Below are 15,570 nucleotides of genomic sequence, written 5' to 3'. Positions count from 1 at the left end.
CAGCGCTTATGCATTCCACGAACTCTTTATTCTTCTCTGTGCAATTTTTTCCGGTTCACAAATACGTAACTCCCAGCCAAGTTTCTTTCCCACTCATTGTACCTGATAACCAAAGATGCTCTTGACATTGTGAATTTACTCTTTTCCATTTGGCTTCCTGATGGATGAGCATTCCGACTCCCCCTCCCTTTCTTTCCGACTTAGTTCTGTTGCACCCTTCCCATACACAATTCTCAATAACTGGCGGCTCTTCTGAGTCTCTAAGGTGCGTTTCTGTAACCGCGTACACCCCTATTTGTTCTCTATGTAACTGCTCCTCAATCTCTGCCCACTTTTCCTTTCTTCTGCCGCCCTGCATGTTTATGTAGCCTATTGCATGGCAAGCTCTTGTTCTTGCTTTCCTCCTTTTTCTGTTATCGATGGCGATGCTCTGCTGATGTTCCCCTAAGGGACTTTCTTCATTACTACCTACTCTGACCTCCTGAGCGCCCGCGGGCCCCCTAAAAAAGCAACAGCACGACCCCCAAGTCGCCAGCCCACTTCTCGTGCTAGCCTGTAATTGAAGTGGATCCCATCTCGTTTAAAACCACCACACCTTCTCACTTCCCTGTTTACTTCGACAACCTCGAAGCCCTTCTCTCGGCTCATTTTCCATATTTCCTCGTTTGCAGCCATTACGGCTCTTTGTACGTGACTGTCACGCACAGGCACCTCCGGCACCGTGCACACCACAATCTGCACTTGAGGGGATAGCTCGCGCAAGTCGTCCACCCCCTTCGCCAAGCGCTGGGCTAGTCCTGGCCCTTTCCTGTTTAGGACGTCATTTAGCCCACCTGCTACTACGACAAGGTTGCGTACGTGGGCATTTTCCGTGAGCTTTTCTTTTGCTCGCTCCATGACAGCACTCAGTGTCCGCCCTGGAAATGTGCCCACCGCCACTCTTTTGTCGCCTTTCACCCTCTCCACAATTGCTTTTGAGCACCCAGCCATGTTTGAGTCGCCAGCGATAATCACCCTTTCACTCTCTCCTACCTCTCTCTGCTTCCCTGTGTCCTTTTCCGCGTGATTCTGACTCGACAAAGGGCATTGCCCCTGGGCTCCCGCTTTTTCCGCGTGGCCTCAAGGTAGGTGCCGCTCTTTCTAGCTTCCTGTGGCTGCAGCGTCGCCTCACTCGGGGTGTGTTGTGCTGCTTCACGATAGCTACGCCGATTCACCGGCGGCGAGCTGGCGACCGCTTGCTTTGGCTCCCTGCCTCCCACTTCGCCTGTAGGGTCTACCCTACTTTCTGAGTCTTTGCCACCGCTTTGGTGTCCTGACCCGACATTCTCCGCTGCACGCGTCTCAAGTGCGTCGAGCCGCTTTTTCAGTTCGGCGCTCCTTTCTTTCTTTTCGTCAAGCTCGGCCACGGTCCTTACTAACTGCGCGGCCTGCACCGCTTCCACCTTGACCAACTCGGCGACTTTCGCCTGCAAAGCTACCCGCTTCTCCCGCTCCTCCCTCAGGTCTGCTTTCAGCTCTTCGAACTTGGCTGTCCAATTTCCTTCCAGTTTTTGGACTGCTTCCCTGACCCCTTCGCATAGCCTGCACGTAAAGCTAGACTTCTCCGCGTCTGCTAAGCTCTGGAAACTGGTCTCGTCGAGGGAGCACCAGCGCAGGCACTCGTCGCACTGCACTTGCTCCGCGTCCCCCGCGGCCTTCCCTTTCTTCGGTTTCATCGCTAGGCCTACGTCCTTAGGCTCAACGAGCACGTCCGCCAAATCACTCACGCAAAGCCGACCTCGACCACTATCCCAAACAAAACTAAAGAATTATCACTCCCTACTCCATGTAAGCATCCGAAGAGCTAGCTGAAAAAATTCAATAAGCCTATCAAATAGGTCCCTCCTACCACCTAGGCCTAACGGGGGAGCCGCCAGACCTAGACAAAGCCGGTACGTTTACTCACGCGTTTACTACTCCTACCAAGAATTCAAAATTTGCGCCCCTACTCCATGCAAAAGAAAACACTTCAAAACACTAGCTAATAAAGATAAAAGAGTACTTAGCTACGAACGAAGTCGCTGAAGCCTCGTGCACAGGAGCGTCCGCGAGCCACTTCCCACTCCCATTTCCTGTTGTACAGCGTCACCGTTCTGTTCGCGCTGGCAGCACCGCGCCTTATCCGCGACATTTTTGTGTTCACTACACAATCTTTTTGAAGCACTAAGGTTGCTGCCAAGGACCAAAAAAATGTATTAGTCCATAACATTTGCAGCTCGACGTCAATGTTTTGTCATCTTGATGAAAACGCAAAACTTCTGCTCCCCGGCACAAATTTCAAAGCACGTGACCTCTCGACAGCCAATCAGAGAGTAAACATGGCGGATAATGACGGCCGTGCAGCCGCCACGCGTGTCGAGAATAGCGTTTCTTGACGTTACAGGGTGGCTACCAACCGGGAAAAGTGTGAATTCTCAAGGATCTTGAGTAGTCCGGAAATAGTCAGGGAAAACTCGGGAAACATGTGCTTCTATCAGGGAAAATTTGCCGTAGTTTTATTGAAAGGGAACGAAAGTCGCGGTAATGATGGCTCGAGTAACAGAGAGGAATCGCAACGAATTGTCTTTGACGCCTTGTCTTCAACTGGAGGAGTGGCCAGTGTACAATCAACAGCTGACTTACCGGATGCCGCGAATCGTGCTATTCCGATGACTTCTAGGCACCACCACGTATTCCATAGAACGTCTCTGAAATTTTGGACGCAAGAACCCTTCGCTGTCCGATTTTCCATACTTTTCGCCGTGACCCCAGGTCCGAAACGGCATTAACCAACGCCACCACCGCTGCCGTTTTGATTACCTGGCCACCTCAGACCGGCGCTCTCACACGCAGATCCGCTGGCAGCCGTAGCCGCCACTGCGGCAACGCTAGGCCTAGCTGCTTCTTGCCGTTGGGTACCGTGTTTTTAATTGAAAGGATTCGCCGCTGTCAGCAATGGCACCAACTCCACCTTTGTGGTCCTCGCGATTGGCTTCGCAGCTCGGAAAGCATGGTGCGTTGCATAATGCCGGTTCCCGAAAATCAGCTTCGCTTCAATACAAAAATGTTACACTGTGAAGCATACACGGAAGTATTGCGGGGAAGCAAAACAAGCGTGGGAAGGGTCAATTGTCACGGGACACAGTATGTATTCCTTAATCATACACGCGTGCACACGCCATCTCTTGTCACAGTACGAGCACCGATATGCCTAATAAGTGTACTGGCATGCCTTCAGAGCTTTTGCGGATGTGCCTGTGGCCATTTGAGCCCTTAAGGGCGGTAAAAGACATGCATTTATTTTTTCGAACGGCCCGTTTTTTCGGATGTTTTCGCCGCCCGTAGGGAGTCAAATCGGACGTTGGCTGTACTGCTGACCAAGGGGATGCTTCAAATCGTCCGTGGGGCAAACGCACACTGGAAGGAGGACGAGAGCAGAAACGACCTATTCATTGAAGAATGAAAGGGAAAAGAAGCGTGCTGCCACCACTTTGAATGAGCTTGAGTTCAGAAAAACAAAGTGTTGACTGACGCCGAGATGCAAATGTCCCTCATCTGAACCAAAATAAACTCTTTAAAGCAGTGGAAGCCAACACTGAGGCGTTGTGCGCAGGCTGAGAGCATGTCAACTGAGGTTGACTTACCAGCTGTCGCGAGAGGATCTCACTTGTGACAAAGTTCGGGCCTCATACCAATGAGCTTGCTATCAGTTGATATAAATAGCTCATATTTGAAAATATTTGCTTATGTATGCGTTTCCTTTTTCGTATTTGAGAATGTTCGACTCAATTTGCAATGAGTTTTACCATTTCTTTTTTGAAGATATTTTATTTGCTGTGCATTTCACTAACCCGTTCCTTCTGTTTTCTTTTGGAGTAAAATAAATGCTACTCCTTACTATTCAAAATAGATTAAGTCGATTTATTTAATTTTTTAACATGCTTGCTAGAGAGTGACAGCATCAAGTGACATGGTGTCAGCCCATCTTGACATAAAACAAAATTTTGGGTCACTCAGGGAAATTTTGCAAAGGCACTCAGGGAAATTGAAAATGCCAACTTAGTAGACGCTCTGTAATTACACTCATATTTTATTATATCTTTAGTTTTTGACTATTGCTCCATATTCTCTGCATGACGAGGTATCATTTAGTACTATTTTCATGCTTATATGACACCTGCAAGTGACCTATACGACCATATTTGTCTAGACATGGTTACAAGATACCCAGATACGTCAAATCCACCAGAAGTCAGCTAAAAAAACCTTGTCATCAAAACTTCTGATAGTGCCAGGTTAGCAGCCCTTAAGGTTCAGTTTCAGAATGGGCTGTGAAGTGCTAAAAGGGCTCTTGGTGACTAAAAGCTCGAAGATCACAGCGATGAATATTTAGACATTGATGCATTGACAAAATAATACAACTGCTTTTTTCCCCCTAAATGTAATGCTTAATTTTACATTCAGTAACATAGTAATCAGTTTCTTGAGTGGATCTGAGGTGAATGAAAATAATGCATCATTGGAAAGTGGTAGAATGCACAATATATAGAGGGATTATATGCCCCTAGCGGTGACGAAATGCACCGAGTAAAAAAAAGAAAACAACCTCTGGCTAATTTTTATGAAATAAGACATTGTATGTGTTGATCCTGCATACACTGAATACAGTGGCGTAGCCAGAAATTTTCTTCGGGGGGGGCTACATCACTGGCCCAATATATATATATATATATAATGTAGCTGCACGTTTTTCCCTGCAACCACTTCAGCAAATTTGAGGAGGTTTGTGGCATTTAAAAGAAAAAGTTCAATTCTAGTGACTACTGGCTTCGAATTTTTCATTTAGGAGATCAATTATTTATTATAATTGGCCAAAATTTAAAATTTTCGGCAAACGAAACTATCAAGTTTAAAACTCCGTGACTCAACAATGAAAAATAATATCACAATTCTGTGAATTGCATCTAATAGTACATCTACAGCGGACAACATAAATATGTTACACATGAATCTCAAAAAAATTTAGTATTGTGGAAATACGGCTTTTGCAGAACCCTTGTACGCAACGTAACCAATTAACGTAAGATACAAATTGACACAGCAAACTTGTCTGCTTTGACTGTTATAATAAATGCCGTTTACAGAACCACAATATCTGTTCTTCATGCATAGCTATTTGTAAACGCCGTGCTTCTATTCTTTCAAACTTTCGAATTTTCCAAAATATTTTAAACAAAATTCAGGCCCTAAATCGAAGTTCTGTTTCCAACAGACACTAGGACTTAACTTTCTCTCTCAAATGCAACCAATTTCAATAAAAGCGATTAGCAGGATTATCTCAGAAAAGCGTTTCTGCGTTTTACAAGTATTTGAATAGGCCGCGTCGGATTGGTCCCGAGCTGAAGCTTCCTCTTAAACAATTTATCGAGGGATCAAATACATGAATAATAACTGCATTGTCATTGCCAAAGATGCTGCAAACGAATTCTTGAAAGCTACGCTCTGTAAATACAAATAAAATATGTATTTTTTTCATAAAATATTATACTCGTATGTGCCAAAAATTGTGCCCAACATAACTGACGTCAATGCTTCCATGTTTTTTGTCTATTTATTAAGTAAAGAAAATATCACACGAACTTTAGAACTATATCAGTTCGAAACCAGGAAAGCAGTGCATGCCGCTGATATGAAAAATTAAAAGGCAATGAACTGAACAAGTTGAGGAGAAATATCTTAATGAAACTTTGTCATTCAAGAACCGTGCTTACATTCTTGTATATATGCAATGGCCAGTGAAAAATCTCAATGACGCTGTCGTTTGTTTCATTGTATTACGCAGGAGTAGCTGTCCCTTGTCCTGTATCGTGAGTAATTGCACCGAAGTTATAGTCGCGACAGAGAGCACGTATAAAAAGCAGGAGTTCTGCAAGATATATGAGGGCAAGTCGAATGAATGAGCCAACAACGGGGTACTTTGTTTAAAAGTAGTCTTCATGAGAATTTAGACATTTGTCCTATTGACCAACGAGTTGCGTGATTCCCGTCTTATAAAACTCCTTGGGTTGCTGCTTCAAAAAGTCTGTATCTGGTTCCCTTGAGCTGTTTTTTCGGTTGCCCCAAAATGTAGAAGTCGCAAGGTGACAGGTCTGAGCTGTATGGCGGATGTTGTAGCGCTTCCCACTTGAACTTTGCCAGTTTCGTATTAACCACATAAGCGACGTGGGGACAGGCATTGTCGTGGAGCAAGATGACCCCATTCGTCAATTTTCCACGTTGTTCGTTCTTGATTGCGACACGCTGCCGTTCTGGCGTTTCACAATATCGGAAACAATTGATAGCCTCTCAAGATTTAGCAAATTCTATCAGTAATGGACCCTGTCGATCGAAAAAAAAAAGTCAACAACACCTTTCCAGCGGAAATGATGGCCTTTACGTTCTTTGGGCGTGGTAAATTCGAATGTTTCCGCTGTAAGCTTTGCCGTCGTGTTTCAGGCTCGTAGTAGTGGCACCAAGGTTCGTCCCCGATCACAGTTGCAAAGAAGAAGTCGCCATTCTCATTGTGATACCCGATCAGATGAGTCAAGGCAGCGCGAAACTTTTTCGTCTTCTCGCGATGGATAAAAATCTTGGGGATCCATTGCGCACCAAAGAGCCGATAGCCGAGAAGCTCATGAATTATGGCGTGAACCGAACCGTGACTGATGTTCAGACGGTCTGCCAGTTCATCGATGCTTATCCTCCATTCTTGTTTCAGCAGCTCATGAACCTTTGAAATTGTGTGGGGGGTGATCGCACGATGGTTTTGGCCCGGTCTTGGAATGTCTTTGCAACGTCCTTTGAACCGTTTGCTCCAACGATTCACAGTGGTCAATGAAATGCAGTGTTCAACGTACACGGCAGTCATATGGTGATTAATTTCTGTTTTGGAAACACCTTCAGCTGTCAAAAACTTCGCGACACCGAGTTGTTCAACTTTTGATGTGTCCATTATGTGACGCAACCATATTCAACCCAGTGTATGAGAGCATTAAGGAACATTTATCTTCCCACCTGCGTGTCACTTTTGTAAATGAGAAATGCCGTTCTCCTACGCGCATGCCTCGCAGATAATGAACCGAACCATTATTGCGCGGTTAGGGTAGGCTCACTTTCATTTGACTCGCCCTCGTACATTAGAAATGCAAAGATACAATGGGATATGCAAATGCGAAAATACTGCTTGATAAAGGACAAAAAAGTGTCACCGGAAACAAAGTTCACTGCATGTATACACAAAACCTTGCAACAAGATATTTAAGTATACGTATAAGTCTCCAATGAGTCTATGTATGTAACTGTATAAGTTAACTGTATATAATGCGTCTAATAACTGTATAACTGTAATAACTGTATAATGCGTATATGATACTGTAATAAAGAAGTAACTGTATATAATGCGTCAAACAAGGCAAATAAACATGTTGCACAATCATAGATTCACAGAATCCTAGATTCCGCCCCCATTCCATCCACTCCCCCCGATGTATTGCGCGCGACGGAAGGCGGCGCGCTTGCTCCCCGCTTTTCTCCTTTGCGCACACAAGACTGAGCCACCATCGTCGGCTCACCCATTCCACCTCCCCTCCTACGCTTTCACTCGCACATACAGTATGCAGCGCCTGGTCACGATGTTATCACCCTTGGACTTTATACGAAACATGAGGGCGATGGCAGGAATGCGCCTGGAGTGTCCATATAATTGCTTTCGCAATAACATAATAAACGTATCCGGCAACTGAAGCGTCCCCTCGCCCATTACTTTCCGCAAAAGAAGTATCAAAATCGAACTTTCACCATGCGACAATTCGCTGCGCCGCAACAATGTATTTTTTTCTGTGAGGCGGAGGCACCGAAAGGAAAAAGAAACGCATAGGAAAGTATCTTGGCCAGAATCTAATGCCTACTTCGGGCACCTAATGAGGCTACGGAAGGAATACCGAAGAAAACATGAGACGCTTGGTCCACTGAGAACCATACGCATACTGCTCAGTATTCTACAGCGGCGAAAGAAGACTTTCCGGAAAGGTTCCGCTCAAGGAATGCGGTGCAATCCTTCGAGTCCCCACAGTGATGGCGGCGAGCAACCATTGTTTTTTTTTTTTTTTCCTCGTCTTCTAGCCAGAAAACGTCCAAAACTCTGTCCTGTGAAAATCCACTCGGCCAGAGCAAACCGAACGCGCACCGAAGTGTACCGCACGGTGGTCGGGGCCATACGAGAAAAACGTTTGCGCTCTAGTTGGCTCTGGCAGCCTGCGGTTAGGGTAGCGAGAAAAAAAAAAAAAATCGAAGAGGCTCAATGTGTCCTCGCGAATAAAAGTCAAAGTAGAAAAAATAAATAAGAACGTATTTACTTTGGCTGGCTTGAGTGTCTTGACATGAATGTTCTGGCGTAGGTTAAAAAAAATGTTTATATTTTTTTATGTGACATGACGGCACAAATGAACCACCCCAACGCTTCGTCTCATTGGACCTCACTGCCTGTTTGTCAACTCGTCTGCTAGTGTGTTGATTTGGCTTGTCTCGTTGTATGTTCCGATGTAAGACTTTAGAAAAGTCAATAGACATTTGGCGTCAAATGTTTCCGCAATTGAAAATCTAAAGCACAACTTTGGAAATGTCAATGCACCTTTCACATCCAGAGCTTATGAGATTTATACCCATAAAGTTTCGCAATTGATATCCATGCGCTCCATAGATTCCGTGGCCTCAGTGAGATGGCGCGGCGAGCCCGCTCACCATCAAAGCGCCCTTGAAACTTTGTGCTAGGATGGGACTGCTTGGCGTTATGTGACTCCCGGTGTATGGGCGTTGCCACGAAATCCAGCCCGAGTTTGCAATCTTCGCGGTTAAATGTCTTTTCGAGCGTCAAAAAGACATTCTAGACAAAATCCAGAGTGATTTCCGGCGCCGGAGGTCACTTTGGTCGGCGGTGCATGGACAGCACGAAAAAATTTCGGGGGGGGGGCTGAAGCCCCATAAGCCCCCCCCCTGGCTACGCCCCTGACTGAATATTACATTGATGATAGCAGAGGTATTTCTTTTTTAAACTAACGTTTTCATCCATGTTTCTTCTGGTGTAACTTAATTGTAGTAAAAATCAGTTATATCAAATTTAAATTCTCTGCAATAACTGTTCTTAACTGTAATTAACTGCACTTTGCAATCGATACATTAAAGGGTCCCTCACCAGGCCCCATAGCAAATTTTGGTTATACACTGGAAGAAAATAAACTAGATTTAGTAAAACCTATTCCGGGAGAATGGAGATCATGCAGGCATCAGGAACGTTTTATAGAAGTAATCTTATGCTGCCTGCGCATCGGACACACACACCTAACACATAACTTTCTACTGACAAAACAAGACAAACCTTTATGTGAGAAATGTGGAGATGAATTCACTGTAAATCACATTTTATTCTCGTGCACACAACTCGAATGGCTAAGGAAAAAATATTTTACTGTATTTTACAATGAACGCATTCCCTTCCATCCCAGTCTACTTTTAGGAGATAGCCCACTTGTAGGAACTTCATCTGTTTCTAGTTTTTTGAAAGGCGCAGCGATCCTCAACGAAATATAATATATCACAGAACTACTAATTTTAAAAATTCTTACCCAGTTTTTCACACATCTTATAATGCACCTCACCCATTTTCTCAGTCCTGAGAAGAAGGCTGAGGTCCCCATTTGATTTGTTGGGCTCCTCAGAGTCCTTGTCCAGACGAGGACTTTCGCTGAGGATACCCAATTTTTAAAATAAATTATACCATGTGTTTGGCGCATGATAGCCTGAGTTGCTTATGCGCCATAAAACCCAATACAATACAATACAGTTGTGTCCTCTAGGGAGCGTTCTGCCAAAAAATATTTCAAATCAGCTCATTAATAGCCCAGATAGAAATATTTCAGTGCCGCGAACTCATGATTTCAGCAGGTGAGCTCCACTGCATAGCGAGACTCCCTCTCCACCCGCCCACCCCATCTATCCTTCGCAAGCGAAATTCCTTCCCTGTGTTCGCCCATGCAGTGCACGATTTTGCACGCTATGCACAAGGACACATGACTAGCAGTATAATTCAGTGCTACACGAATACTGAGGCAGAACAAGCGGATCGAAGAGCATGATCACGCACTGATCATGATCACGATCGTGGGAGAAAGCAGACGAAACGGAAGTACATCGCTCTTGCTTTGGTGCGAAGTAAAACAAGAAAACACGCAGACATTCCGTTTGTGTGTTTTATTATTTCTCTAAACCTCAATTCATCAATTCAAGCAACAGATCACACTAATAACAGATGTTGCCTTGAATAATTCTCAAAGTCACGTGTCACCATGAGGTACGTCACACTGTGGACACAATTACGTAGGCGCAGGAGCTCAACTACGTTACCGTCCCTCTCCAGGTGGATTCACCGCGAGTGAAGAGGGAAACGGCGTTCGGATTGAAATTTCAGGCCTTTCCGTGGCACGTAGCAATGTAATTCTTTGCAAACACGATCGTTAGCGCACATTGTATGCTCTATGCTTGTCAGCTCAAAATGGCCAGACCTAGTGAGGGCCCTTTAATGCTTTGCTCTGCTATAAAATTTCTGAATTAAGAACTTTTCTAAGGCCTCTCATTTTGCTGTTTGCAGGTGGTGCACTTCCCACCAGCTCTCTACATCCATGTAACTCAAGAACTCGGAAAACGACTTGTGCTGATTCTTAACAAAGTAGATCTGGTCCCAGATACCCTTACAGCTGCCTGGATAACCTTTTTTCGTGAGCGTTACCCAGGATTAATAGTGCTGCCTTTTGCATCTTATGCAGGCATGACAGCAAAGGGAAAACGAGGTCAGTTTCCATTCTGCACTTATGAATTATACAGATGAGTGGCTTCACCATGCACATTAACAATAATCAGAATATGCTAAGAGAGCACTGCGATGAGGCCTGTTTTTTGATAATAGCCTTGCACATTGTACAGGAAAGCGCCAAGGCAAGCTACGCATGGCCTCTGAAGCCTGTCGAGGGCTCCTCGATGCCTGCAAAGACATGGTAGGAGATCAAGGTATGTGTCCATTCCAATTTTTCATAGAAGCTGGCAGGGACCGTGAGGTCTGAATAATCAGTTTGAGAAAGGAAATTATCTAAAGCAGTAATTGCTTTATTAGCACATACTTTGACTGAAGCTGGAAAAATTTGCTCCTGTACATGTGTTCACATTGATGTGTTATCTATTCATTTAATATGTTATAGTTCAGCAGCCAAGTAAACAATGATCATTGTCATTGCAACAGTTTTTTGCAATTCAAGAATGAGGAAGAGTAAAAACCGTGAGTGCAAATGCTGGTACAGTGGTCCTTACAAGATTAAGATGGTCTATGCCTTGTGACACAGCATGTGGTTCACACACACTGAGTACTGATATTGGTTTTAGCATCAAGTAGCAGTGTAATCAGTGTTGTGGTAATGAAGTACAACAGTGGTGCTGAAAGCACGCATGAAAACCTGCATGAATGTCATCTGTAACATTTAATTTGGAGGCTATAGAAATGAGCACTGTAATGTTTTCTAATCCTGCAATTTAACAAAGAAAAAAAGCTCCAAGTAGGTAGTTTTAAGCAAATAAAGAAAAGTGTATCTGTCATTGCAGCTGAGGCAGTAGAAGCTGGGACTTTATTACAGCAGACAATAGATATATTCCAAATTAGTTCGGTATAGGTAAATTTCTATATGTAAATTATGTCAATAACTCATTTGAGATTGACAGAATCTATTCAGCAATTAGTGCATAATTAGAGGAAATCCTGTTTGAGCAAAGAAGCAAGCAGTGATATTTATTGACATGGATTGCTGCCCGCACTTCATTACTTGCCTGTCAAAGACAAGCAAGAAATTCAAATGGATGCAGATGAGATGACATGCAGTCACAATGATATACATTGTGTTGTGGTGTTGTGGTTTGATACTTCTGGTTAATAAACATCCGAAGTTAATGGCAGGCTTACAGTTTTTGGCTCTATTTGACCGCTAGTGAGCATTCTACTACCTAGTTGCAACACAATTGCTTTTGTGTGCATCACTAAAGCAGATCAGTTGTTATGAATTGTGCTGCTATCTACTTTACATGTTGCCTTTTTGCACTAAACATTTCTATAGACCACACAAGTCGGTGTCCTATGCTGGATACAGTATCAATGACGAGAGCCTTTATAATGGATGTTTTATGGGCGTATCGCTAAAGGAGTCTGTCATCAGAAACACAGGTATCGTGTGCCCAGATCTTTGCCAGAGCTGCTCCTTTCCAATCTAGAGAGGGTGTTACAGTCTTTCTCCACCCTAGTTCTGTGGTAGCTTGGTTATCCCCAAAGTGCCGCACGAGAAGAAAGCACGATGGCGGCTAATGTCGTGGCTGCAGCTGCTGAGAGAAAGCATTTGCTATGTAGAGGAACAGTGCAACTATCAGGCAACTGAGACACCAGCTAAACGTGAAGCACAATAGTGCAATGAAACTGAAGCGAAGTGACTGCAATTCCAAGACGAGACTCCAGCTGATCGCAAAAAACAGTTATATGGTGTAGTTAAAGCTATATATGAGCGCGCGGGACCTGGGTTCAGGTCGCATGCGTGAGCACATGTCACCGGGATTTACCATGATTTGTCTCTGTGATCACCCTCCGGGCACCTTCTCACGACTGAATGCTTCTTCACTGCGGCAGATGTTCCAGAAGATTTCTATGAGTTTGACGTGGGACCTTTACTCTCGTGACTTCTTTAGCTCGGGTGACTGCTACCGGGTCTGCTTAGTGCAGTGGGCACGTATACTTTGTGGGGCTTCGGGCTAACGTGCCCGGACCCGGCTAGCTAAGGTCTAAGGAGACACGTAGCTCGTCCCCACTCCGCAGCGCACGCAAAGGGGCGCCGCGGCGGGTTCGCTGACTCACCGGCAAGGCGTAGAGACGACTCCAGCCGTGGCACCAACGAATGGGGGTTTATTCCCTGCTATGTACAATATGCGAGTACAATACAGGAATACGGCACTGGGGTGACAGCCACAGACTACGGGTGAAAGCCCCCGGGAAGTCTGCTCCGCCACGCTGGCTCTTCCGAGCAGGTTCGCCACACAAAAGGGGGCCGCCTTGCTCAGAGGGGCGCGGGACCAAGAGGGTCCGCACGTCCGACAGCCAAGAGCACCGAAAGTCAATCTGTCCGGGCGAAAGCGCCCGCGCACCTCCGATGCTGAAGGAGAGAGAAACCGAAGAGAGGGCGAGAGGGGCCCGCTCCTCAGGCACTGTTCTTACGCGCGGCGCACGGCGTAACGTGAGCCGCGCGCGCAAGCAGCAGGCTCCGCGTCGCGCCGGCGCCCGCGGCCGCGGGGAATGAACGCTATCCAAAATAAGGCTTGGAACTGCGTGTCCCCAGCGATCGCGCGGCCGAATGGCCCAAGTCGCGCGTGAACGGGAGACAGGGGTCCCAATAGGGGTCCCCACATCCCCCCCCTCCTGAAGACTCGGGCCGGCCCATGAGGGAGCCGACCGGAATCAATGGCAAAGCTGACGTCTGACCTGTTTAATTTTCTCAAGCGAAAATATCGAAGTCGAGAGTCTCGCTCGCAGGGTCGGTGCTTCCGGCTTCCGGAGAAAGGACGGAGTTGTGGAGGGGCACCCGCGCCGTCGCCTGCTGCACAGCTGCCGCGATGGTCGCCGCGAACACGGGGTCCGAAGCGAGAGCGCCGACAACGGAACGCAGCAGGGCCGGGTTGACGTCCGGGTCCGTGTTCTGCAGCACCTGTGGGGCTGGATCCGTCCCGGGCTCCTCGGCAGCTGGCTCCGTCCCCTTCACGTGAAGCTTGTGCACCGCGCTGGAGTCATGGGCAGCACACAGCCGCAGCACACCGCACACGCCGCAGTACACTGCCGAAGGGTCCGAGGCCATGACGGCTCCACCCGAGGCCTCGGCCATGGCTGATAGCGTGCGGCCGCGGAAAATGCGTGGTATCTCTCGCCCGCTCATGTTGTTCTCCACCTTTCTTTGCTCCTTCCACCGTTTCGTCGACACGAAGCAAAGTGGTGCTTCGGAACCGGATTGGAAGGCCCAGGTAGCGACATGGCGGCGTAGAGGCAAACGGGCAGCTGGCTGTGGAGACACCGGCAGTGACCGCCCCTGGAAGGATGCAGAGGTGGTAACAGCGCCAGCTTGCACCACGGGTCGTGCTGTGGTCTCTGGAGCGAGTGCGACCGCAGTGGCCTCTTGAACGGCTTGCGACTGGAGGCGCCCGCGGCGGCGGCGACGGCTCCCGTGAGACCTGGGCGAGTCGGTCGTCGTCTTCGAGGCGTGTTGTGACGGCTTCATTGTTGGCGTCCGTCTGGCACCACACTGACAATCAACACTTCACACAACTAATCCGCACTCCGATCATAATAACACTACAAGCAAATCTCACCCTCGCTGACAATGTTCACACACAGATCGCGAAGCTCACACTGCATCCGTCAGCTTGCCAATCACGCATCGCTTTGGCGCATTCGCCTTTGCAGGCGGCTGCCAGAGGGAAGGAGGAGGCCCACGGAAAGGGGCATATTGGGCTTATGGTAGCCTCATGCATCCCTCCGGCCAGCGCTGAAACGCTAACCGTGCCTTTCATGGCACTCGAGCGCCACTGGAGGATAAAGTCCCCCGGGCGCGAGCAGTAAGGCAACGGCTAGGTAGGCTTTCACAGCTCACGCCGGCGGGCTCACGGATCACTTTGGTTCACCACGGCCCTCAGCAGAAGCTGCGCACTACGAAAAAGCGTCTTATTCGGCTAATGAGTGCCTTTTTTCCGCTTTAACGCGTGCATTCACGCTATAGTCACACCTCTCCGCTTGCCAGCTCGGTGGGGAATAAGGTCCCTCCGCCTGCCAGCGAGAAGCGGCGACTACGAGCGTTTTCGCAAGTTATACCGGCGAGTGCGCGGATTGAGATCCGCCGTCTTGCTCGGTTGCGCTTGCTGTGTCTCTTCCTCTTCCCAGTTGCTGCTTCTGGCAACGAAAGGTTTGAGGTCAGAAACGTTCACTGGACCGCCGGATGGTCTACCGTTTGAGTCCACCAGCTTATACACAAGAGGGGACATTTTGGTCTCCACTCGGTATGGGCCCGACCACTTGGCCGACAGAGAGGCTGAGATGCCCTTTGTTGCGTCACTCAGCACATGATTGCGCCTGAGGACAAGGTCACCTACTTGATAATGTACCTCTCTATGCGACCGGTCGTATTGGGCTTTTTGTCCAGCGCGTGCTTTCGCCAGGTTGGTGCGGGCCTGAGAAAGGGCCTCGCTCATCCTAGCGCGCACTTGCACCGCGTAGTCGGAGAGACCCGACGCAACGGCGCTCGCCCCGCTGCCGGTTCGCAGAACGCGATCCATAGGGTTTGGCAGCTCTCTCCCGAAATTGAGGAAAGCGGGCGTGTACCCAGTCGAACGGTTCACCGATGTGCGCAAAGAGAAACCTATCTCGCGGAGACAGGCGTCCCAGTCCCTGTGTTG

The 15,570-nt window shown here is 47.4% G+C and overlaps 1 protein-coding gene across 1 annotated transcript in view; it reads left to right on the top strand.

The window, feature by feature from the left end:
* Ns4 (Nucleostemin 4) overlaps window positions 1–15,570 on the top strand; it is an 80,487-nt gene that overhangs the window by 31,308 nt on the left and 33,609 nt on the right. Inside the window, exons 6-7 of the mRNA XM_065443735.2 lie at window positions 10,700–10,898; window positions 11,032–11,115. Of these exons, the coding sequence (XP_065299807.1) occupies window positions 10,700–10,898; window positions 11,032–11,115 (283 nt within the window). The remainder of the gene's footprint in view (window positions 1–10,699; window positions 10,899–11,031; window positions 11,116–15,570) is intronic.

Source organism: Dermacentor albipictus, chromosome 1, assembly GCF_038994185.2.
Source record: "Dermacentor albipictus isolate Rhodes 1998 colony chromosome 1, USDA_Dalb.pri_finalv2, whole genome shotgun sequence".
Taxonomy (NCBI): Eukaryota; Metazoa; Arthropoda; class Arachnida; order Ixodida; family Ixodidae; genus Dermacentor; species Dermacentor albipictus.
The sequence above is the reverse complement of the archived record's forward strand: the minus strand, read 5'-3'. Positions and strand labels throughout refer to the sequence as shown.